Source organism: Monodon monoceros, unplaced genomic scaffold (genome assembly GCF_005190385.1).
Source record: "Monodon monoceros isolate NGI ecotype Baffin Bay Population unplaced genomic scaffold, NGI_Narwhal_1 Super_Scaffold_16, whole genome shotgun sequence".
Classification (NCBI taxonomy): domain Eukaryota; kingdom Metazoa; phylum Chordata; class Mammalia; order Artiodactyla; family Monodontidae; genus Monodon; species Monodon monoceros.
Genome location: NW_021703772.1, coordinates 865,595 through 888,550, shown reverse-complemented (window position 1 = coordinate 888,550; position 22,956 = coordinate 865,595). Strand labels below are relative to the sequence as shown.

The window sequence follows — 22,956 nt, the reverse complement described above, 5'->3', positions numbered from 1 at the left end:
ATTGTGGGGGACACTGCACCTCTTTACAGCGCCCTGCAGGCAGGTGTGTGTGTGCATGTGTGTGTGTGTTGTGTGCGCTTGTTCACCGTCCACGGCACCTCGTTATAGCACCCTGCAAGCAGCTGTGTACGTGCGCGTGTGCGTGTGTGTGCGTGCACACGTGTGTGCTGATTCGCCCATCTCTAGCACACCTTACCTGGAGTGCAGCTTGGGGGATCACTCCACATGTGAGCAGACTCCCCCTTGGGTGGACCTTAAGCTTTCCTCTCTGTCCCCAGAGCCCCTGTGGTCAAGGAAGCGTATTCAAGTTACTGTTTGGCAAGTCCCCCTCGAGTCCCTGAGTTTACTGGTTCCTGGCTTGCGTGTCCCTTACCATACCGGCCGCCCAGCCTTGCATTCAAGAAGTTGTAAAGTGTGGAATCTCAAGTATTCCACTGTCTCAGTGGGCAGGAGGGACAGGAGTCCGCTTTTTGTGTCAGCAGGAGGGATGTCTAATCCCTGCTCTTTGATGGTCACAGTCGGGGGGTGGGGTGCAAGTATACACAAGGCCCTGGCACTAGGCGCAAAGGGCGTTCCCTACACAAGGTACACAGCAGGGTGTTTCTGGGCTCGATGGGGGGCACCTCAGATGGGGGCTCAGGGGAGGGCGATCGGCAAAGGCTTCATGAAGTAGCAGGTGAGCGTGTGGGTCCTGGGCTGGAGGACCGGCAGGATGTGAAAGTGCTTTGTTTGAAGCAACATTGAAAAGCCTCGGGTGGGGCTGTAACAGGCAGGAGGGGCCCTGGGAGCCCTGGAAAGCACTGGGCGTGGTGGTGAGCCCCCCGGGGGTCGCTGGAGGTCAGTGTTCAGGACACAGCCCAGTGCAGGGGCTGGGAAGGTGGTGGGGGGACTCAGGACCTTCTGGGCTTCGGCTTAGTTCCCTGCGAGGCTGGCGCCGCTGACCGCACATGACCCCATCCCACTCCTGCCCCCAACTCTCCACCCCGTCCCCTCCCCGTTCACAGCCCAGCGGTGGGCTCTCACTGCACCTTACAACCTTGTTCACTCCGCCTGTTCTCAGGGTGGCTCCCCCACCCCTACCACTGCATGGGCTCCTACTGGCAGAGGCTTCTGCCTCCCTGCCACCTTGAAGGGCCAGGCCCCACTCCCGACATCCTAGGGGCCCTCCGAGAGTAAGCACTGCTCTCTAGGTCCTGGAGAAGGCAAGGCCTTTTTCCTTGTGTCGTGCTCCCAACCCCCCAGCTGGAGGGCGGGAGCTGAGTGCTGCCCACAGCCCCATCAGGGAAACCAGGCTGAGTGGGGCCTGGTTCTGGACCTGGGAGTGGTCACCTCCCCAGGTCCTTTGGGGAGGGGAGCAAAGCACTGCCTCCCGGGGACGGGGGCGAGTTGCATTGCTCAGGAAGGTAAGCCAGTGGGGTAGGTGCCACATGCAGGAGGGTAGCGATGAGGGTCTGCACTCCGCCCGCCTGGAGCCGGAGGACCAGATTGTGGGGCGGGTGAATGGGGCCGCAGGGCTCCCCTCACCCCTCAGCGCCTGGCCTCCGCCTGCAGTGGACGCAAGCCTCTTGCTTTCAGACCCAGTGTACTCGCACGGTGGGACACCAGGATGTCCTCCTCCTGCAGAGACAGGTCACAGCCCTCCGTGGACACCTGGCTGAGCTGCGTGCAGCCACCGAGAGGTGCGTGCCAGCCACCCTGCCCACCCAGAGCCAGGCGTGGGCTCCATCAGGGTCGGGGAGAAGGGCACCTGATGCCCAGGCATCGGGCCCACCACACTCCTCCCACGGGTGGCCCGATGGGAGTGGTGGAGACAGCAGCAGAGGTGGACAGTGGAGAAGATGGACGGATGGACAGAGTGAGGCAGGCAAGGGTGCAGGGGAGAGAAGAGAGGCAGGCTAGGGAGATGCAGCGTCAGGGGCCGGATCCACCCGCAGGGACTCTGGCTTCCCCCCCGGCCCTTGCCGAGAACCTCCAACGGTCCACCCTGGGCCCCTGAGGCTCAGAGGGTGGAAGTGCTGCTCAAGGTGGACAGCCTGTCCTGTCCGGCCTGGCCCATCCCCCGCTCACCCCTGCCCCTCCGAGATACCACCCGGCGGGGCCTCCCCTGAGGACGGCACGGGAGGGGTCTGCCGCAGGCCTGTCACCAGACCCTACCTCTGCCACCCAGCGTGGAGCCTCCAGGCCAAGCCACAGGCAGCCCCGAGGCTCAGCGGAGTGCCGCCCTTGTCTCCCAGGGGCCTCGCTGACATGCGAGTGGACGTGGCCAGGACGGCCCAGCGCCTGCACACGGCCTGCCTGAACCTCGGCTCCAACCTGCGGCTGACGGCCAGCCACACAGCCAGCGGCCTGGAGCCGCAGCTGCAGGACAATGTGCGGGGTCGCTGGGACGCCGAGAAGGTGGCACTCCAGGCCAGGTGGGTGCAGGAGGTCAGGGGTGGGGGGCGGGGACGGTCGCCGCCCCAACCCATCTGCCCAGCGGCCGCGGGTCTGGGACTTCACTCCCGTGCAGTTGTAACTCCTGATTTCACCCCACACCCTGACACCGGGGCACTTGCCCTGAGGCCGCCCACGGCTCATAATCGCCACCTCGTGGCAAAGGCAGGCGGGCCCAGACCTCCTTACCCACCATCCCCTGGAGGCAGAGCTAGCGCCCTGCGACTGGGCGCGTCTCTGTGAACACTGCCCTGGGTGTACTCGGACCGTTTCCCCATGGCTGCTTCCAGAAGTGGAATTTTCAGGCCTAAAAGGCCTATCCTTTCAGGGGTGGGCGCCTGTTTTGAGGGCCCCCAGAGGGGCCGGGGTCCACCCCCGGTTATCGTGGGAGGTTCTGGACACGGAACTCACGTGTGGCGCTCGAAGGTCTCGTGAGGACAGCTTCTGCAGGAAACAGGAGGCAGCTCCTAACGCTGCCACGGGCCTCTGTTCCACGGGACCTGGGGCTCATGTGGTCACAAACGCCCTCGGGGTCAGTGAGTCCAACACACCGGAGCCGGCCCCGGAGGAGAGCCACGGCGGGCCCGGGGGTACGGGCGGTCCAGCACAGCCCGAGGGTTCAGCGCCCGGGGCCTGAGCCGAGGGCTCTGGGCCCACGGGAAGGGAGGCCCGGGCACTGGGGGGCAGCCAGGGGTCTTTGAGAAGAAGGCGGTCCCGGGAAGGAAAGACCATTAGACTTACGGTGGCAGAGGAGCTCCAGGCAGAGGGACCAGCCGGGACAAAAGCCCAGAGGTGAGCACGGCACCTGCCACACCCCAAAGACAGAGCAGGGCGTTGGGAAGCCACGCTGTGGGGCTAGAGAGCTGAGTCAGGGTCAGAGCGGGGGCCTTGAGTGCTGCACTCGGGCTCTGCGCTCTACCCTGAGACAGCGGGAGCCACTGCAGGTTCTAGAGCAGAAGAGAGGTGTCTGACTGGAGCGGGACTAAGGTCCACGCAGGCAGAGGCGGCCGAAGCCAGCAGGCAGGCCGCACCCCAGGAGGTGGCCGACGGGGCCGGGGGGTTCCAGGGCCCGCCGGTGTCCCGGCCTTTGTTCTCTGCACTGACGACCCCACCCCGACTTCTCTCCAGACTCTGGGAGCAGACGTTGCTGGTGAGGAAGCTCACAGAGCAGAGCGCGGACAAGGAGGAAGCCATCTCCTCCCTCAGAACGGAGGTTCAGGAGCTGGTGCGTGGCACTGGGAGAGGGGCGGCTCGCGGTGGGGGAATCCGGGCCCCGCTGAGCAGCCTCCCCCCGCCAGCAGGAGTCCCATCGCAGTGGAGGCCGGCGGGCCCCGGGAGACTTGAGGGCTGAGGCGGAATCCCTGCAGCTCACCTTGGACAGCATCACAAAGGTGCGGGCCCGTCCCGGGTCCTTCCCGGGTCCTTCCCGCGTGGAGCAGCGGAGGGGCTGCAGGGTCCTGGTGCTTCGAGCAGCCCCGGGAGATGCTCTGGAAGGACCCATCCGACCTCAGCCCTGCACTCTCTCCCCTCCCCCACTTCCTCCCTGCACCCTGAAGGTGGCGCAGGCAGACGTGGGGTGTCCGGAGCCAGCCTGGAGCGGCAGCACCGAAGGCCAGGAGGCGCAGGGCCAACCAAGGAGCCCCCCACGGGCCGCGTTCCCCCCACGGGGCTGCTCCCCGGCCGCCCTGGACCCTGTGCTGTGGGCTGTGCAGGTGGTCATTGAGAGGCGGCGGCAGCGGGAGCAGGTGGGCGGCCACAGAGGCAACGCTGTGCCCCGTCCCCACCGGAGCAAAGCCACAAAGCCCACCAGGCGCCTGCCCCTGAACCCCACACCCCGGGCAGGGTCTCCGGTCTGAAGTGCATCCTTTCTCGGGCAGTCGGGAGCCCCACTGGCTTCTGTGGTCGAAGGCCTGGCCAGGCCACGGGGCTCACGCCACGCTCCCACTCGTGGGCAGGAGCTGCGCCGGCGGCTGGAGTCCTCCGAGGCAGTGGCCACCGGGCTCCACAAGCAGCTGTCCGAGAGCCAGCGGGAGCTGCGGGCCTCGCGGAGGCTCCTGCAGGAGCTGAGGCAGGAGCAGGCCCGGGAGCGCCAGGACCTCCTGGGCAAGCTGGGGGCGCAGCGCTGCCGGGAGTCCAGCGAGCTCCGGGGAAGGTGAGGCTGGCGGGCTGGGCTCACCTTCTCCACGATGCCCCCCGCAGGAGAAGTGAGGGCCATCTCCCGGACAGGAAGTACTCCTGGCCCGAAGGCTGCCTCCTCGCCCCTTCACCCCCCAGCCCCTGCCTGCACTGAGCCCAGCCCCTCTTCCCTCGTCTGGGCCCGTCTGGGCTGTGTCTCCCCAGGACTCACCCTCCCAAAGCCCAGGCTGAGCACGTGCCTGCCCCTTGGCCTGCATCCCAGGCTCCCGGCTGCCCGGCCCATTTCCACACTCCCCTCCTGGGAGCACGCTGTGCTCTCTCCCACCTCCCCGCTGGCAGCCAGGACTCCTCCGGGGGTCTTACCCAGCCTTCACAGGTGGTCCATAAAACCCCAACTCCCGCCCCATCAACTGGGGTGGCCCCGCGTGCCCTCCTGGCGTGTCCTGCGGATCTGCTGTTCCGTGGTGCAGTCGGCCGTGAGGCTGTCTGGATTCTTCTGTGCACATCTTACTGCCCTGGGGCCGGTGGGGGTGAAGACCCGGAAAGAGAATTCCCCAGGATTTATAGTCCTGAGTGAGAGGCTCGGTGGGCCTTCCCAAATCCACACACTGCCCGAGCCGGGAGATGGGGCGGGGAGTGGGCTGGCGGCCCAGGAAGGCTTCCTGCGGGAGGGAGCGACGCAGGGGCAGACAGGACCACCTCCTGTGCTTCCCCTCGCTCACCCCGGGGGGTTGGGACTGCAGGTCCCTCGGGGCCGCCCCTTCTCCGGGTGTCCTGACAGCGCACTCGGTTCTGAGACAGGAGGTCCAAAGAAAAAATTCATCCCGGTCCCGCTCTGGAGAAACGCACGGGAGATGGGCAAAGAGATGGGAGCAGGCGGGTTCAGCCTGGCACAGGGGTCCGGGAGCGGAGGAGCCAGCGGGGGCCCCCAGGGAGCGGGAAGAGCTTTGCCAGGGGGAGACAGGAACAGGAGTGGGGTGCAGAGCAAGGCAGGCGGGGCCCCCTCACCACGCCAAGAAGCAGAGGTCACGGGGGGCCGCGGGGGCGCCGCCCTCACAGCCGTGGCTTTGGCAGGGCTGGTCTGGCCACAGCGTCCTGGGGCGGGGGGAGGGGCAGGCTGGAGTGGCCCCTCAGCACCGGGGAAGGAGGGGCTGAATCCCAGGGACATTTGGGAAATGGGGCCTCAGGCCTCGGTGCTCCAGAGCACGGCCGGGGGAGAGCTGCTGAGACTGCAACTCTGTCTGGTGGGTGACCGGCAGAGGGGACCTGGCCGGGGCGGGGGGGCGGTCAGCAGCGAGCACAGCTTTGACAAGGCTCGGCCGTCAGGGGAGGTCAGCAGCGCAAGCAGACCTGGAGCTGTGCGGTTCCCGCCGGGCAGGCGCCCCTCCTCCCCGCTGGGTTCTGCAGGTGCGGAGGCCGAGGGCAGGGACACCCCGGGCGCAAGGCCCTCCAGGGCTTTAGGGACCCCCACAGGGCCACCAGGAGACAGGCAAGCCCGCAGGTGGCCGCCCCAGGGGACAGGGCAGCCGGGGGCCGAGCCGCTGGGTCTTCTCGTCCCTCCCCACTTATCCCTGAGCCCCGGCCCCGAGTGGCCTCTACGGCCCCCCGCGCCCCGTCTACCCTCCTGGTACTCGGCCGAGGCTCGAATGCGCCCAGAGAGGGTCCCTGGGCTCCCCTCCCCGCTGCACGCCCGGGACCCCAAGGCTTCTCCTCCCCTGCTCCCAGAGAGGAGGCAGCTCTGGAGGGGGTGTGGAGGAGCTGAGGGGACGGTGGATGTTTCCGACAAGGAGCGGCAGAGTCTGGAGGCCAGGCGCGCGGGGCTGCAGAGAAGCCTCCTGCGGGGGGCGGGGCAGAAGGCGGAGCTGGTGAAGCAGGGCCGGAGGGAGCTGGAGGGCAGGGGCGCCGCGCCGCCACCAGCGGGCTGTCCCGTCCCCTCGGGGCCCCGGCGTCCTCGCTGTTGATGCGACCTGTTCTGCACCAGCCTCGTCTCAGGGGTCGGGGTGCCTAGCGAGACAGCAGGCCCCGCCCACGGCGGCCGGCCCCCACCGCCACCCAGACACCCACCCCAAGTCCGGCCCAGCGCCACCCCCGGGGCAAATCCACCACCCTGGGCCCAGCCGAGAGGGGTGCCCCAGCGTGTGTGCCGCGCTGCTCACCCAGGCGTGTGGGCCGGGCCTCGCTGACAGTGCCACCCCCGGCCAGAAAGGGCCCAGCGGTTCCTGGCCTGCAGGGCGAGCCGCGCTCCTCTGGGGCCCCTGGGCTTGGAGGGAGCTGCCCCGCCTGCCGGGCCCCCATCTCGCCCTGAGGTGACCTAGCGCCCTCTGCCCTCTGGTTTCCGGGTCTCAGTCAAGGGCGCCTGGAGCAGCTGGAGGAGAAGGTCTCGGGGCTCAAGAAGGAGCTGGTGTCGGCCCAGGAGGTGCTGGACACAGTGCGGCTGCAGAGGGATGTCCTGGAGAGTGAGGGGGAGGTTCTGCGCAGGGCCCTGGCCCAGGTACGACTTCCACTCCTCTCTCCCTGCTGCCTGGGCCCTCAGGCCATTCCCAGAGCCCCCAAACTCAGCGGTGGCCTCCTGGGTCCCTGGCCAGTGCCCACCTTCCCTGAGCACTGGGCACACCTTCTCTCAGGGTGCCCCCTCCCTCGGTCACCCTGTCACCTCTCCTGGCTGCAGCCTTGTACCCAGGGACCACCGTCTGCCCCAGAGGCCTCACCACCGTGGGCCCCCTTCCACCACGCCCCACCCAGAGCGCCGGCTCACACACCTCTGTGATACGGCGCTCACTCCCTCCCCGGTGCTAACAGCTCTGCCCAGGGGAAGCTCTGCCCATGAACCTGAAAGTCCCTCCCTGGCTTCCCCGCTGGGGTGCCCTCTACCCTCCCGCCCCCCGCAGGCCGAGTCCAGCAAAACCAACCTGGAACTGCTCGTGTGCCAGCTCAAGGCGGAGGGAGTGGAGCAGAGACACTCCCTGGCTGACATGGCTGCCCTGATGGCGGGGCTGGCTCGGGACAAAGGCTCCCTGAGCCACCTGGTCCTGCAGGTGAGACGAGGGCCCAGGGGGACAGACCCTGCCTGAGCCTCGCTTCCGCAGCGTGGCTGTAAGTTCCTGCCCCCGCCCTGCTCCCGCGAGCTCAGGGCCCTCCCTTCACCCATCCTCTCCCCACCTTCTCCCCTCCTGGACTTGGGGTCTGAGGGTGTGGGGGCAGGGCCTGCACATGGACCCCTCCCTGCCCCTCTGGCGGCAGCTGGAGCAGGTGGGCCAGATGAGGGGTCCGCAGGGCCCCAGGCCCCCAGCCCCACCCAGCAGGGCCACCGCTGCCTCTGGGGTAGCCGGGCACACGGCGCTGGTTCAGGATGTATGTCAGCACCAGCACTTTCTAACTGCAGTGCTGCCTGACGTGGCTGATTCGAAACCGTCTCCAGGGCTGGGAGGCGGGGAACGGGGGAGGAACACACAAAGAAGGACCTTTACATCAGGCCTGTCCCCAACATCCGGGGGCTGGGTTCTCCCCTGGTCAGAGGGTCGAAGGCCTCGGGCCCATTGGTGCTCACACACTCGGGGGGAAGGCTGCACTGCTCCTCCGTTGTCTTGTTTCTCTCCTTCCTGGACCACATCCACACAAAAGAGCTGCCCCACCACTCACTCGCTCATACATTCCTGCGTTCATTCCCAAATCTGCTGACGTGGATCTTCCATGGAGGAGGTCAGACTCCCTGGGAGGAGACACTGCAGCACCTTTGCTTTCTCCTGACATCAGCCTTGTCGGTGCACATGGAAACCCTGTCTCTGCAGCGTCTCCGGCCCCCAGTGGCATTCAGACTTCATGGTCTGTCACCTTTGGGACTCAGTCCAGCCTCTTTCTGTTTCTCAGACTCTGTCCTAGCCTTTTTGGGGTCATCTTTTCCTCTTTTTTTAGTCAAAGGGTGACTACACTCAGTAAGCCAGTGCACAGTTTTTGACAGTTGTAAGCACCTGTGTAGCCACCACCACAATCAGGATGCAAAGTGTCTCCACCAGCCCAGCAGGCTCCCTCCTGTCACGGCCACCCAGGTGGCCTCTGCCCTGACCTGTTTTAGACCTTGCTGTAAATGGAGCCATGGGGCATAGACTCTTTTGAGCCCGGCTTCTCTCCCTCAACACGACGTCTTTGAGAGTCATCCCCGTTCTTAGGTGTATCAAGAGCTCCTTCCTTTTGACTGCATAGTAATATTCCATCATACGGATAAACCACGCTTGCTTATCCATTCACCCGCTGCTGGACTTCTGGGTTTTTTCCATTTTGGGAGTGGACAAGACTGCGATGAGCATTCATGGTCAAGTCACGTATGGATATCCTCATTTCTCTTGAGTAAATACATAGGAGTGCAATTGTGGAGTCACTGGGTAGGTGTGTGTTGAACTTTATAAGAAACCGGCAAGCAGTCTTCCAAAGTGGTTGTATCATTTTACTCACCAGCAGCGTGGGAGGCTTCCAGCCGCTCCTCTGCCTCGTCAACATTTGGCATCGTCCGTCTTTATTTATTAGCTATCCTGTGTGTGTGAAGTTATACGCCATTGGGGTTTTTTTTTTTTTTTTGCGGTACGCGGGCCTCTCACTGTTGTGACCTCTCTCGTTGCAGAGCACAGGCTCCGGACGCGCAGGCTCAGCGGCCATGGCTCACGGGCCCAGCCGCTCGGCGGCATGTGGGATCTTCCCGGACCGGGGCACGAACCCGTGTCCCCTGCATCAGCAGGCGGACTCTCAACCACTGCGCCACCAGGGAAGCCCGCCATTGTGGTTTTAATTGGCATTTTCTGATAACAAATGGCATCAAGCATATTTTCATGTGCTTACTAAATATTCACATACCTTATTTTGTCAGGTAACTATTCAAGTCTATTGCCTATTTTTATTGGGTTTTCATATTTTGGTTATGGATATATAGGAGTTTATATATCTTGGATAAAAGTACTTTGCCAGACAGATGTACTCACATTTCTGTGACTCGCCTATACATTTTCTTAATGGTATTTTTGATGGACAGAAAAGTTTAACTTTGGCAAGATTCAGTTTACCAAGTTTTTAAAAAATTTATGGTTAGTGTTTTCTAGGGACTGTCTGAAAAATTTTTGCCTAGCCCAAGGACGAGACAATATCCTGCTCTGTTTTCATCTAGCTCTTAGGTCTATGATCCATTTCAAGTTGATTTTTCTGTACAGCAGTGGTTCTCAAACTGTGTTCCTCAGACCAGCAGCATTAGTATCACTTGAGAACTTGTTTAAAATGCAAATTCTCAACTGCCCTCCCAAAACCTACTGAATCTGAAACTCTGTGGGTGGGGCCCAGAAATCTGGATTTTAATTATCCCTCCCAGTGATTCTGATGCACATTAAGATGTGAGAACCACAGGTGTGTGGTATGAAATAGGAACCGAAGTCCATTATTTTTCATACTAATATCCAGTTGTTCCAGCACCAATTTTTGAAAAGACTTTCCTTTCCTCCTTGAATTATCTTGGCAACTTGTTGAAAATAAATCGATCATACATGTGCATATATGTGCCCAGATCATATTGTTGATCTGTGCAAACTGATCTATTTGTTCATCCTTTCACCAAAACTGCACTGTCTTCATTCCTGTAGCTTTTTAATGTCTTGAAATTAAGTAATGTGAGTATTCCCATCTTATCCTTCTTTTCAAGATTGTTTGGCTGTTCTCAAACCTTTGCATATTCATATACATTTGAGAATTAGATTGTCAATTTCTCTACCCAAAAAAGCCTGGTAGAACCTTGATTGGGATTGTGTTGAATTTATAGATCAATTTGAGAAGACTGGACATCTTAACTGTATCTAGTTGTCCATCCATGAACATGGTATATCTCTCCATTTTTTTCTTAACTTAATTCCTCTCAGCTGTGTTTTGTAGTTTTCAGTGTAGAGGTCTTGCACGTCTTTGATTAAATTAATTCCTAGTTTTGATATTGTGCCTTGCTGTTTTAATTTCATTTTCCTATGTCCATTACTAGTACATAGAAATACAGTCTCATAGATTAACTTTCAATCATGCAACCTTGACAAATTCATTGATAAGCACCAGCGTTTTACATGTACATAATCATGTCATCTGTGAATAACAACAGTTTTACTTCCTTTCTGATCTCAGTGACTTTTATCTCATCTGCTCTTAATTCACTGGCTAAAGACCTACAGAACAAAATTGAAAAGAAGTAGTGAGAGTGGCCATCCTCCTACCAAACTCAACTACGAGGAAAGAATTCAATATTTCACCATGAAGTGTGATGTTATCTATAGGCTTTTCATAGGTGCCTCTTATCAGATTGAGGAAGCTCTCTTTTATTCCTAGCATGCTGAGATTTTTTTTTTAAATTATGAATGGGTTTTGAATTCTGTTAAATGTGTTCCCTGAATGAATTAGGATGATCATGCCATCATTCTTATCCTGTTAATACAGCTAATTATATTGGTTTATTTTTTAATGTTAAAACAACCTTGCATACCTGAGATAAACAATTTCATAATGTTTTGTTAAGGATTTTTACATCCATATTCATGAGGAACATTAGTCTATAATTTTTTTTCTCATAATGTTTTTGTCAGATTTGGAATGTGGGTTATGCTGGCCTCACAAAATAAGTTGGGAAGTGTTCCCTCCTCTTCTATTTCCTGAAAGTGTTTTAAAATTTCTGTTTCTTCCTTAAATGTTGGTAGAATTCACTAGTGAAGTCATTTAAGTCTGGAGTTTTCTTTGTGAGAAAAGTTTTGATAAAAATTTAATTATTTATTAGATATAGGGCTATTCAGATTTCCTACTTGGTCTTGTGGCTGTTTCTTCTGCATTCTAATAATTTTGCCTGTTGTGTTTTTATTATCATTCAGTTCAAACTATTTTCTCGTTCTCTGTGTGATTTCTTCTTTGACCCATGGATTATTTAGACATATATTACCTAATTTCCAAATTTGGGAATTTCCTAAGTATCTAATTATTATCAACATCTAATGTAATTCCAATAAGGTCAGAAAATATACTCCATATTATTTGAACAGATTTAAATGTATTGAAGCATGCTTTATGGCCCAGCGTATTAGCTATTTTGTTGAACATTCCATGTTCATGTAAAAAGAATGTGTATTATGCCATTGTTGAGTGTAGTGCCTATAAATATCAATTAAGTCAAGTTGCTTGATACTGTTGTTTAAGTCTTCTGTGTCCTTATGGGGTTTATTTGTTTGTTTGCTTTATTTGTTTGATTTTTTTTGTCTACTTGTTCTATTAATGACATTTAAATCTCTATGATTGTGGAATTGTCTACTTCTACCTTTAGTTCTGTCTACTTTTGCTTCATATATTTTGAATTCCTATTTTTAGGAGCATACGAACTAGTATTTTATGTCTTCATGCTGAACTGACTTTTTATCTTTATAAAATGTCCCCTCTTATCTTTGGTAACATTTGTTTTCTTGATATCTAATTTTCCTGATATTGATATAGCCACACCAACTTTCTTTACTTACTGTTTCCATGTTATATCCTTTCCATACATTAACCTTCATTTCTCTATGTCTGTATATTTGAAGTGTGTCGGGTCTTGCTTCCGTATTTACTCTGACAATCTCTACCTTTCAACTGGAGTGTTTACATCATTTACATGTAAGGTAACTGTTGATATGCTTGGTTCAAGTTCACCATCTAGGCGTTTGTTTTCTATTTATCTCATTTTTTTGTAAATTTTTACATTTTGCCTTTCCGGATTTCTTTTGGGTTACTTGCATATTTATTTAGTATTCCATTTTATGTTCTCTATTAATTTTTTTAGCTATACTTCTTCTTGTTATTATTTTAGTGATTACTTTAAAATTATGGTATGCACAGTCTATATTAAAATAACATTATACTATTTCACAAACAATGTAAAATCATGACAACAATATATTCCCTTTATCCCTCCCATCCTTAGGGCTTGTTGCCATATATTTTATTTATACATATGTTGTTATAAACTCTATAATACATTATTAATATTTCTGCTTCAAATGGTCACTTCAACCACACACACACACACACACACACACACACACACACTTCAGCTATCTAGTGAAATTCTCCATCTTCTTGGGTATGTTCTTGAACACATTGATTATAATATTTTTCAGGTCTTTGTCTGATAACTCCAACATCTGGACCCCCAAATTGGTCTATTTCTATTGTCTTTTATCTCTTAGTTTTCAGTCCTTTGGCCTTATCTCCTGGTGCTTAATAATTTTTTATTGAGTGACAGATTTTGAGGTTTTGTAGAGCTAATTTGAGGCTCTGGGTGATATAAACTTCTTCCAAAGGGAATTTGCTTTTCATTTTAGGATATCAGAGTCAGAGCAGATCACCTTTATCCAGTCTTGGATTTAGCTGTTTTGTAACTGGTTTCAGTCTTTTTTGAAGAGTGAGCTACCTCAGGGTGTTGACCTCACGGTATAATACGGCTCTCCTGTGCTCCTAACTAGGGCCCCCACCCTGAACTCCGGGTGTTTTTGTCTCAATTCTGAGATTGCCGAAAGTTCTGCCTGATATTCCGGATGCTCCACTGCACTTTCTGTTCATATTCATAATCCCTTGGCCCTATACTGTTGTGAGTTATAAAAAGGAAGTACCACTTTTTAAAATGTACAGCATCTCAGACTTACCTCCTCTCTGATGTCTTAGCCTCCTGTGCTATGGCTGCTCTGGTAGCTCTGAACTCCAGATCCTGTCTCTTCAGTCTTACAAGCCTGCTGAAGCCATAGGACACCTCCCAACCCTTTAGCTAAGGTTTCATCCGAGGCTCCTGAGGCTCTCGCAGAGCCTCTTAGGAGATGACAGATCCCTCAAGGGGAAATCTGTGGTAGAATATTAGGGTCACCTGAACACGTTTCTCTCAGTAATTGGACCTCCTTGGGTCTTGGCTGCCTTGGTATCTCTAAGTCCTTCACACAGATCTGTCGGAGGTGTGCTGTACAGCTTTTCTAGCTGCTGTGGCGGGAAGGTTGGTCTCCAACAACCTACTTCACCATTAGCAGAAGCAGAAAGTTGTGTTGTTTATTGATGAAGAATATTTTCACTAGGTATAGAATACTAGAATAGCCATTATTTTCATTCAGCATTTTGATGAATTCATTCCATTGTCCTCTGACTTTCACTGTTGCCCTTTGGAAGTCAAACACCAGTCTTCCTGCAGCTCTTTTATAGGTAATGTGTGGTTTTTCTCCTCTGATTTTTAAAGATTTTTTTCTCTACCTTTGGTATTCAGAAACTTTTTAAAAATTTTGTTCTGAAATGTTATTAACATTTTTTAATTGAAGTATAGTTGATTTACAACATTGTGTTAGTTTCTGGTGTACAGCATAGTGATTCAGTTATACATATATATATTGGGTATATATACATTCCGTAACCTTACAGAAAAACCCAAACAAACATTTTGGCCAACCCAATACATATTCTTTTTCAAAATCTTTTCACAGAAACTTTACTAAGATATATCTAGGTGACATTTTCTTTGTTTTTATCCTTTTGGAAGATTGTGGCTCATTTTAAATTGGTGGCTTGATGTATTTTATTAGATTTGGGAAATTCTTGTCCAATATCTCTTCAAATATTCTCTCTCCTCTCCCTCTGCAACTCTAATTACACATATGTTGGATCTTTTTGCCTTGTCCTATACATCTATTACACTCTTATCTATATTTTCCGTCCTTTTTTCTCCTCATGATTCAATCTAGTACATTCTTTTGTCTGTCTTCCAGATTATTAGTCTTCTATCCTATCTAACCTGCCATTGAACCCATCTATTAATTTTGGTTATTGTATTTTCAAATTATATTATTGATATTAAGTGTCCAGTTCTGTTGTGAAATTCTACATTTCACCATTCATCTTCTTGAACATGTTAATCACAATTATTTTAAAGTCTGTGTTTGATAACTCCAACATCTGATAGCCAGGGGGACAGGGAGGCAGTGTGTCTATTTTATGTTCTTGCATGTGATTTTGTGCCATATGATTCTGTCTCTGATATGCCCGGTCATGTTGATTAAATGCCAAGTATCATACATAAAAATTATAGAAATAGGGCTTCCCTGGTGGCGCAGTGGTTGAGAGTCCGCCTGCCGATGCAGGGGACACGGGTTCGTGCCCCGGTCCGGGAAGATCCCACATGCTGCGGAGCGGCTGGGCCCGTGAGCCGTGGCCGCTGAGCCTGCGCGTCCGGAGCCTGTGCTCCGCGGGAGAGGCCACAACGGTGAGAGGCCCGCGTACCGCAAAAAAAAAAAAAAAATTATAGAAATAACTTGAGGATCTTGATGATGCTCTTCTTCTTCTAAGGAGGATTTACTTTTGATCCTGGCAGGCAGTGAAGGTAGATGATCACCATAATCTATGATCGAGGTGATTCAAACCTGAGCTTCACTTTTTTGAGGGAGAGTCTATTCTGACTCACCACCACTACTAGGATGAAGCCCTCCTGTGAATCCAACTAGAAACCTGGGATGTTTATCAGGACCCTTCCGCTTTGATATCTGTAAACTCGTCTCCTTGGCTTCTCAATTCCTCAGCCCAGATTTCTAAATCAGCACATGCTCTGAGGAGAGAAGAGATACTGAGTGGTGGTCTCACTCCTCTGTTTCCCTTTCCTCCAAGATCTTGGCTCCTTCAGTCCCAGCTGCCTTGACAGCTCTCTGAGGCCTTATACAGATTCCTGTGATAGGTTTTGTCTAGACTTTTGTGACGTTCTTGGTGGAGGTGTTAGTCTGCAACAATCTGTTCCTCTGTCACCTTCTTTGCACTTCTGTGCCATGTCTCCTGACCCCAGAAACTTGTGGCCCAACAGAGGTTACCATTTAGATTGGCAGCTGGGTCCCGCCTGGGGGTTCTCAGTTCAATAATTTCTCCATCATGGTGACAGGAGTGGAGGTCCCTCTGCTGTGAAAACACACATGCACCAGGGGTCCAATATGTCTCATAGCCACCCTCCTCCTCCACTCTTTCCTCCATGCAGTTCTGCATGAAACCACTTTTTCTGAAGTCCTTCTTTTCCCTGGAGAGGCCCCTCCTCACACTTCCACTCTCTCTGCTGGACTTTCCCCTCCCCCTCCCCTAGGTCACATGCAAGAAACAGGTCCTGAAGGAGCAGCTGGCCCAGAGCCTGCAAGACCAGGAGGCCCGCATGGACACGCTCCAGAAGGCCCTGCAGGAGAAGGAGGCTTTGTCTGAAGAGCGAGCCCAGCTGCTGGCCAAGCAGCAGGCCCTGGAGAGGCAGGGCCAGCTCACAGCTGAGGAGGCAGCTGACCTCAGGTACCTGGGGTCATGTGGCCTTGACCTCAGGGAGCCTGTGGTGTGGCAGGGATGGGCAGTCACTCAGCAACTGTAAGGCAGGGCAGGTATGTCTACATGGGAGAGAGTCTGTAAGGGAGGGGCAAACACAGTGCCCGTGGGGTCAGAGAGCACCTAGAAGAGGTGAATGCAGCGAGAGCCTTCCTAGAACAGTTTTCCTGAGAGAGATGGTTGCACTGGCCCACCTCAGACCAGCAGAAGAAAAGGTGTGGAACGTCCTGCTCATGGATCAGGGTACACACGGCTTCAGGCAAGGCTGGATCCAGGCGCTCCTGTGGTGCCCTCAACAGCCTGCCTTTCCGCCATCAGCGTGGCTCAACTCTAAGGAGACTTCATTCCCGGGCAGGCTCGGGGTGAGAGCTGGCAAGATGGCCAGCGGCCACGCCCAGCTCCTCCTCCAGCAGACACAGAGCGCCCTTCTCCCCACGAGGCCTGAGAGCCACTGCCCACAGCCATCTTGAGCCGCTTGACATCCTTGAGGAGATCCTGGGCGTCGCAGGGCTCCGACATGCAGGCTGGGGCCCCATGACTACCCCTGGAGCCAGGGTGGTGGCAGCCCCAGGGGACCACGAGGCTGGGGGTGGGGGTGAACCCCGAAGACCATCGGGGCCACTTCCAGGACACCTGGAACAGACACTGTAGGCGAGAACAGGATGCCCTGCCAGCTGTTGCCTGGTGAGCTGAGCTGGCCTGTGGCCTCTAAGGACATCCAAAAGCTGGTGGCTTTCTGCACCTTGTACCCTCCTCAGGAACATCGAAGTATTTTTGTAGAAAGAGTTCCTCCCGAAATTCCAGAACTGGGGGCCATGAGGAAACTTAGAGGCCCAGGTCCTCGAACTTCTTCACAGAAGACCTCTCCTCCCAAAGAAAGCGTGGCCACAGGTTGGAGCAGGAAGCCCGATGAAGTCTCCTCCTGGTGGCTGGCAGCAGGGGTCCCAAGACCCCACTCCTGGCCCCGTCCCAGGCCCCACCAGTGCTCAGAGGACAGGGGAGGGTGCCTCTTTCCTCCTGCCAGCATTTGCCGCCCAGATCACGGGCCCTGGTCAGGGGACCCTCCCCCAGCCTCAGCACTGGGCCCAGGGCCTCTGTGCATGGAGGCCCTGCAGCTCCCAGATGGAGTCCCACACCCACTAAACAGCACTTCGCAGGGACCAGTCTGAGCTTCTGGTGACAGGGCGGCACGGGACATGGCTTGCTTCTCCTGATGACCGAGGAGCCCAGGTTTCAAGGTCCTCCGGCCCCCAGTCCCAGGCCCTGACAAGGCTGCAGTGCCGCGGACCTCTTTTAGTTCTCAGGCTCCAGCGAGATGGACTGGGGTCCCCACCTGTACCCCACGCACCCTTGCTGGTGGTGCCGGGCTTCCTTCCAGGAAGTGAGATGCTCCCGGGCTCTGGTGGAGGGACAGACTGGACACATCGTTAGAGTGTCCGGGACCGGCACAGGTCACTCCCCTCAGAGGGGCCCGGGTGGGCACAGAAAGCTGGGGAGAGCCGTCCAGACGTGGAGAGTGGGGAACATGTGGGGTGCTTAAGAGGGTGGGGACTGGAGGGGGGACGGGATATCAGAGGAGTGAGGTTCCTGGGCTCTGCAGACAGCAGGGCGCCCCGGAAGGTGCTGACAGCACCCCACTCTGACACTGACGGCAGAGGTGTGCAGGGGGCCCGAGGGAGACTGTGGCGGGGCCGGGACGGGCTGAGCAAGGTCCCCCATGGCCCGTGGCCCTCCCTGACCCACCGAGCCTTTTGGGGCTGCGCATCGGCTGTCTGTGTCTTCATGTGGGTGTCTGTGTTGAGTGTTGGTGGTGTGTCCTCGTTGGTTAGTTGGTTGGTTTTTTCACCGTACGTCACCCAGCACTGGACCGAGCACACGCTCGTTGGCTGGCTGGTGACTGATGGATTTGCTGTCAGAGATGCAGTCCATGTCATCACCCTCCCCAGGAGCGGGCGCCGCTGTGAGTCACCTTGTTCACCCCAGGCACTCTCTGAAGGGCTGTCTGTGCCCAGACGCAGAGGCGGCTTCTTCGTGCGGGGGAATCGTGCTGCGTGAGTTCCGCCCTGGAGGCTGCTTCTCAGAGGGACTCTTTAAGAGAATGTCCTCGTCGTCTTACAGCTGACGAGACGCCCCGTAGTTTCTGGAACGTCCCAGCGTTTCATGGCATCGAAGCTGAGTGTCATTGGCGCCCCGTGTGGAGCCACAGGGAACGTCGCTGCGCTGCGCCATCGGTTCACGTGTATTTTCTGAAGAACCGACGCCTGGAAGTGGGATTGCTGTGGCCCAAAGACATGCACGCTTTACGTTCTGAAATTTCCCAGCGCCCCCCTCCCCCGGCCAGAGGAAGTCACCCTCACACCCTGCCAACACTAGATATGATCGATATTTTAAGCTTTTGCTAATGTGACATGTAATCGATTAACCATCATAGTTGTGATTTGAACCCCCTTGAGGACTAGTGAGTTTCTTATGTTTATTCCCCATTTGTGTTTTCTTTGTGAATAACGGTCACTGTTATTGTTCTGTAGGATCAGACGCTTTGTCACTGATTGGCAGGAGCTCCTTGTATGTGACGGACATTCACCCTTTGCATATTTAGTGCAAATATTTTCTCCAAGTCTGTCCCTTGTTTTTTTTATTTTTTTTTTTTGCGCTACGTGGGCCTCTCACTGTTGTGGCCTCTCCCGCTGCGGAGCACAGGCTCCAGACGCGCAGGCTCAGCGGCCACAGCTCACGGGCCCAGCCGCTCCATGGCATGTGGGATCCTCCCGGACCGGGGCACGAACCCGTGTCCCCTGCATCGACAGGCGGACTCCCAACCACTGCGCCACCAGGGAAGCCCTGTCCCTTGTCTTTTGACTTGGTTTGTGGAATCTTTTCTGCACAGAAGTTTCCGTCTCCCTCTCTTTAAGTGTATTCAGATCTGTTGGCCTCCTTATTTTTGTCTTGTGGCTTTTATGTCTTGCTTAAGATTATAAAATACGCTTCTGGATTTCTTCTGTTTTTACAGCTCTGAGTCGCTTAGTTGTTGTCTGTTTGTATTGTTTTTGCATTTTAGCTTTTGAGTCCACCTGGAACATTTTTTACGCAGGGTCCAATTTGTTCTTAGATTTAAGATGAATGAGCTGTCCCCTGTTTGCCTTCTGATTTACCATCCCAGCCTTGACGGGCACCGTCCTAGCAAATGGGCTCCACGCTGTCCCTCGTTGGCAGGATCCTCCGCCAGTCACGCCAGTGAGTGACTCGCCTGTTGTTTGGTGACTCTCTGCAGGGCCGAGAGGGACTCCCTGGAGAACAGCCTCTTTGAGGCCCAACAGCTGGCGTCACAGCTGCAGTCACGGCAGGAGCAGCTGGAGGGAGAGGCCCAGAGTGCGAGGCTGGCCCGGCAGGCCCTGCAAGGTGCTCCGCAGACAGGCCCCCTCGGCTCCTGTCCCCAGACCAGCCCCAGACGGACCCTTTAGATGAGCTCGTCCCCTGATGCTCTGCTCCCACTCCCCAGCCCCCAAAGGGGCCCAAACGCAGCCCAGAGCTCGTGTGTCTGAGTGACTTGTGCCACTATTCTCTGTGGTGGGTGGGCACTGCTGCCAGCGCTGGCCCGAGGCTCAGAACGGGCTGTGGCCACAGGGTCAGCGTGGCAGCCCCCAGCCCCACCCCCTGTGCGCCCGTCCCTGCTCAGCCCACCCTGCAGCGTGCAGGCTGCCCAGCGTGGGCTGGGATCAGGACACATGCCTGCAGTGGCACCTGGGGGGCTCTGTCCCGCTGGCTTGGGCCGTATCCTCAGAGCCGGGGACTGCCACTCCACAGGGGCTCACAGGGCCGCAGGGTGTTCCGGGGGATGAGGTGGGGGTGACAGAGGGCCCCGCGGCGGGTGTCGGATGCGCCTGTCCCTTCACAGTGCAAATGGAGCAGCTGAAGTGCACCTGGGAGGTCCAGGAGAAGAAGCTGCAGAGGGACGTGGGGTGGCTCTTGCAGCAGGTGGTACAGCAGGAGCAGGACACGCAGCTGGCCCTGGAGAGCCAGGCACTGGCCCACCTCGAGGACCTAGCCCGGCTCCAGAGGGAGAAGGTCTGCCTCCCTGGGACCAGCCCCCAGCTGCCCAGCCGCTTCCCGGGAGTCTACCGCGTCCCCAGGGACGGCAGGCACTTGGGGAGGGGCCCAGGAGACCATCTGGGTGGCAGGGGTGCCCAGGCCACGCTGAGGCTGGGCCAGAGGGCCCTTGACAGTGTGCATGGGTGGCCGGGGCCCTGTCCCTCACAGAAGAGGCACCCACGGGCGTCGGCTGACCTGGCCGCAGTCTGAGGACCCATAGCTGGACGGAGCTCTGTCCCCCTCTGAGACATCCCACTGGTCACAGTCCCAGAAGGCCTCGAGTGACACGTCATTACACACTTTGCATGTCAGGGTGCCTGGTGCTCTGTGGAGGCTCAGGAAAAGTTTCTGAGCTGTGACCTGAGTGGGGGGTGGTAGCCGCTGGGGCCCAGAGAGCCCTTCACAGCGCGTGTCACTGCGTGTGAGGTGTCGGCGTAAGGCTGGCTGGACCGGACGGTCCCTGGGCACCTGTCCTGCCCTGACGTCCCATGAACCCAGTCTCACTCAGGAACACAGGCGCCTGCTGGTCTCACGAGTCCTGACCTGTGAGTCTTCATGGCCTGTCCCTTTTCCTCGGCCCAGGAGACCCTGAGTCTGTCTCTGACAGAGGAGAAGGAAGCGGCAGCACGCAGGCTGGAACAGGAGAAGGAGCTGGTGGCAAAAAGTGCAGCCAAGAGGGAGGCTCTGCAGGAGGAAATTCAGAGCCTGAAGCATGAGCGGGATGAGAGTCTCCTTCAGCTGGAACATGAGATGCAGCAGGTGACGGGCGGACCACGAGGCAGTGGGGAGCTCTCGTGTCTGATCACTTGCCTTCTCCGACCCAGCAAGAGGGCTGTGCGGGGCAACCTTTCCACACCACTGTTATTGCAGCTTTGATCTTCCACAGCAGTCCTGGTGGACAGACATCCACCCACCTACCATCCACCCATCCACCCATCCATCCATCCATCCATCCATCTATCCATCCATCCGTCCATCCATCCATCCATCCAACCATGCACCCATCCAACCATCTGTCCATCCAGCCACATAACCATTCATCCATCCACCTGTCCATCCACCCATCCATCTATCCATCCACCCATCTATCCACCAATCCACCCATCCATCTACCCATCCAACCACTCATCCATCTGCCCATTAAACTACCTGCCCATTTATATATCCGTGCAATTCACTGTCCCTCCACTCCCCTGTCCATCATCCATCCATTCACTTGAATATCTGTCCTTTATTCACACACCCAGCTGTCTACCCACATACATAGCCATCTATTAACATACCCAATTGGCCATTCACACACCTGACCATAAATCTATCCATCAACTTGCTTAAACATCCATCCAACTATCCATCCACTCACCTGACCATCCATCTATTCAACCACTCACTCAACCAGTCATCCATCCATTCACTTAAAGACCCTTCCCTCTGTCCACACACTCAGCTGCCCATCCATATCCACTGATTATCCATGTGTCTGATTATCCCTCCATCCACCTGATCACCAGCCAGCCAGCTACCAGTGTGCCCATCCATCAGCCACCCACCCGACCCGCCTCCCATCCCACAGGCTGTTGGAATTCAGACACTGGGCAGGTAAAAGCCACCCTCTGAGTCCAGACAGTTCCAGTATCCCGCGCCACCCTGAAGCGTGCACGGTTGAGTGAATGGGACAGACAAGTAAACACATTCATGTGGGTTGTCACACTGTGACAGGACTCTCAGGTGTTGGTACAAGCTACAGATTGTGGGAGAAGAGTTACAGTAGCAGGAATAACCAAGGTTTGTCGTCAGACTCTGCATCTCTAGTTTGACTCTCACAATGCTGAGGGGTTCACGCTCTTATCGGCCCCTTTGACTGGAGGGAAACAGAGATTCACAGACGTTGAATAACTTACCCAGGGTGGCACGGTACACCTGCTGGGCAGTGGGGACCATGTCCTTGGCCACCCGCTCTCCTGATTCCTGAAAGTGAGGACGGTGTGTCGAGGGTGGGGCTTGAAGGAGGGTCAGGAGGCTGTGGTAGAGGAAAAGCATCGTACGAATGTCCGGGGAGGGCAGAGCCCCGGATTCAGCCGTTCACCAGGGTGACTCACAGAGCTCCAGGAAGCACTACACTTGCCATTAGTTTTATTGTAAAGGACACAGGCCAGGACGAGCCCAGTGGAGAGACACAGGGACGGGCTCTCTCTCTGCAGAGTCAGGGCAGGTCACCCACTAGCACATTAGGGTGTTTACCAGCCGGTAAGCTCCAGGGTTTTATTGGGGTTTCCTTGTGTGGGTGTGATGGACTAAACGCAGGGTCCAGCCCCCTCCCAGAGGCTGGGTGGTCAGGCCGATCTCAGTGGCTCACTGCCCCAGGGTTCTGACCACCTTGTTAGCACAAGCTCAGGTGTGGCCCCAGGGTCCGCAAATAACAGACAACCCTCACCTGTGAAATTTCGGGGGTTTAGAGGCTCCCCCAGCACCCAGGGCAAAAAGCAGACACACTCCTTGTTACAAACCTCCTCCCAGAGACTGCCGTGCACAGGCCCGCAAGTGGCAATACACACTCCTACACCCGCCTCTGTAGCACAAGGACGAAGGGGACACACAATGTTCTGGACCTTTCTCTTCTCAGGACCAACAGATCTGGGGGCTTTCCACACTGTGCTCAGAGCTCGCTGGTTCTTTTCCACAGCTGCATGACGTCCTGACGTGTGCAGGGATCCCCCTTCGTTCTGTTGGCCTCCCTTCGGTGGGAGTCTTGTTGCCATTATAAATACTCATCGGAGACCCCGAGCATAGATCATGCCTGTCTCCAGGCTGCCCTCCCCAGTGGGCCTGGCAGGGAGAGGATGTGCATTTGTGACTGACGGGCATTGCCAAATCTCTACCACCCCACAGCCTGATGACCGAGCAGGGGTCCCTCCCCCCTCGGGGCTGGTGGGCGAAATGCAGCATCTC

The 22,956-nt window shown here is 55.5% G+C and overlaps 1 protein-coding gene across 1 annotated transcript in view; it reads left to right on the top strand.

The window, feature by feature from the left end:
• The window catches only part of CROCC2 (ciliary rootlet coiled-coil, rootletin family member 2), a 77,729-nt gene that overhangs the window by 24,182 nt on the left and 30,591 nt on the right, over positions 1-22,956 (top strand). Inside the window, 14 exon segments of the mRNA XM_029225589.1 lie at positions 1,576-1,679; positions 2,235-2,414; positions 3,562-3,658; positions 3,735-4,178; positions 4,389-4,585; positions 5,351-6,462; positions 6,551-6,800; positions 6,916-7,060; positions 7,458-7,604; positions 7,810-7,920; positions 15,695-15,888; positions 19,190-19,317; positions 19,814-19,983; positions 20,590-20,766. Of these exon segments, the coding sequence (XP_029081422.1) occupies positions 1,576-1,679; positions 2,235-2,414; positions 3,562-3,658; positions 3,735-4,178; positions 4,389-4,585; positions 5,351-6,462; positions 6,551-6,800; positions 6,916-7,060; positions 7,458-7,604; positions 7,810-7,920; positions 15,695-15,888; positions 19,190-19,317; positions 19,814-19,983; positions 20,590-20,766 (3,456 nt within the window).